This window comes from Mesitornis unicolor, unplaced genomic scaffold (genome assembly GCF_000695765.1).
Source record: "Mesitornis unicolor isolate BGI_N332 unplaced genomic scaffold, ASM69576v1 scaffold7394, whole genome shotgun sequence".
In the NCBI taxonomy this organism is placed as follows: domain Eukaryota; kingdom Metazoa; phylum Chordata; class Aves; order Mesitornithiformes; family Mesitornithidae; genus Mesitornis; species Mesitornis unicolor.
The window spans coordinates 135105-136505 of record NW_010180733.1 but is presented as its reverse complement, the minus strand read 5'-3'; the positions used below and the strand labels follow the sequence as shown (position 1 = coordinate 136505).

The 1401-nt window shown below is 43.3% G+C and overlaps 1 protein-coding gene across 1 annotated transcript in view; it reads right to left on the bottom strand.

Annotated features, from left to right (window-relative positions):
- Positions 1–241: 241 nt before the first annotated feature.
- The window catches only part of DOCK4 (dedicator of cytokinesis 4), a gene marked incomplete at its 5' end in the record, with an annotated part of 119660 nt that continues 118500 nt past the window's right edge, over positions 242–1401 (bottom strand). The window contains one exon of the mRNA XM_010183173.1: positions 242–803. Coding sequence (XP_010181475.1) covers positions 378–803 — 426 coding nt within the window. The remainder of the gene's footprint in view (positions 804–1401) is intronic.

Sequence of the window (1401 nt, the reverse complement as noted above, 5' to 3'; positions counted from 1 at the left end):
CTCTAGTAGTAAAGATCCAGTCAGTATATTCTGTATTTTGTAAGAAGCATTCAGCTAACTCAGATCTAACTCAGATGAGAATTGTAGGGTTTTAGATTTAATTTTAAAAATAAAGTACAGATAAAAGCATTTATCAGTATTCAACACCAGGAAATTAAAAAAATCCTCTCATTCATGCTTCCTATAATATCTGGCAACCTAAATTAGTAATTTCATTTCAAATGTGCAACATAATATTAATAAGCATTTCAAAAGTACTCCAAAGAAAAGGTGGGCAAAATATTAAAGTGCCTAACTAAATGTGTTTTACCATTTTTAAAAAATATTATTTCTTAAACGGTAAAGAACTGCTTGCAATTAAATATAAAAGTGGCTTCTCATAGCTGAGAGACTTTGCGGGGCAGAGGCCTGGGCCGGGGAACCTGCTCAGTCCTCCTGCTGCTGTTTTCCAGATTGTTTGGCCGGACAGGCTGTGGCTTGGGTGGCAGCGCCGGCGGGTCCGCGGCAGGTGGGATGGAGAGGCTGTGAGGTAGAGGAACAGGGCGTTTCAAAGTCCGCTCGTACACGCTGTAAGGCGGTGGGGTTTTACTTTCTTTTCTCACAGGCTCCTCAGGAACGCTGTAGCTTGGGACAGTCACTGTTGATTCGCTGCCTTGGCTTTCAAAGCCTGACGTCTCTGATGTGCTACATCGGCTGAGTGAAGAGATGCCACTGCTGTAGCTCCCCGACAGCACCGGGGAGTTGGATATGAGCCCCGAGGAATGATACTCCACTGGAGATGGTGTGAATGATTGCACAGACCCCTGCTTGAAAGAAAATGCAGAAGAATTTACCTGGAGTAAGTGAGGGAGAGAGTTTCTGTCCTCAGACTGAAAACATACAGAGATACAGCACATAGACTCTGAGGTTTGATAGAAATAAACAGTTGCATCCCTGTCCAATAATGATCAGTAAGAAACCAATAAATAGCTCATTTCTAGGGTGCCTAGATACACCTTAAACAGTGTTAATGCCAGTAATTCATCTGTGTGGATGTAAAACTGTATTTAAATGTTATCTTACTATCGTAATACCCTGGAAAAATCTGGAAGCCTTTAAAATGAACCCTCCATTTTCCCAGCTTAAGTGAAATGCAAAACCCCGTGTAGCATGTACCTAGTGGTGTCCTGCCCCCTAACGCCAAAGCACAGGCCTTGCATCCCAGCTGCTGGTATTACTTCAGTCTCTCACATTCCTAAGTAATTTTCCAAAGCTTTTCCTCTCAGTCTTAGTGCACCACCACGCAATGAAAAGTGAATTTACATCATGGCATCATTTCCAATTGTGCCATGGTACCAAGGTGGGAGGTGAAGAGCAGAGTAGATGCCAAGCCAATAGCCACTGCTGGGGCCTGCAGCTTGT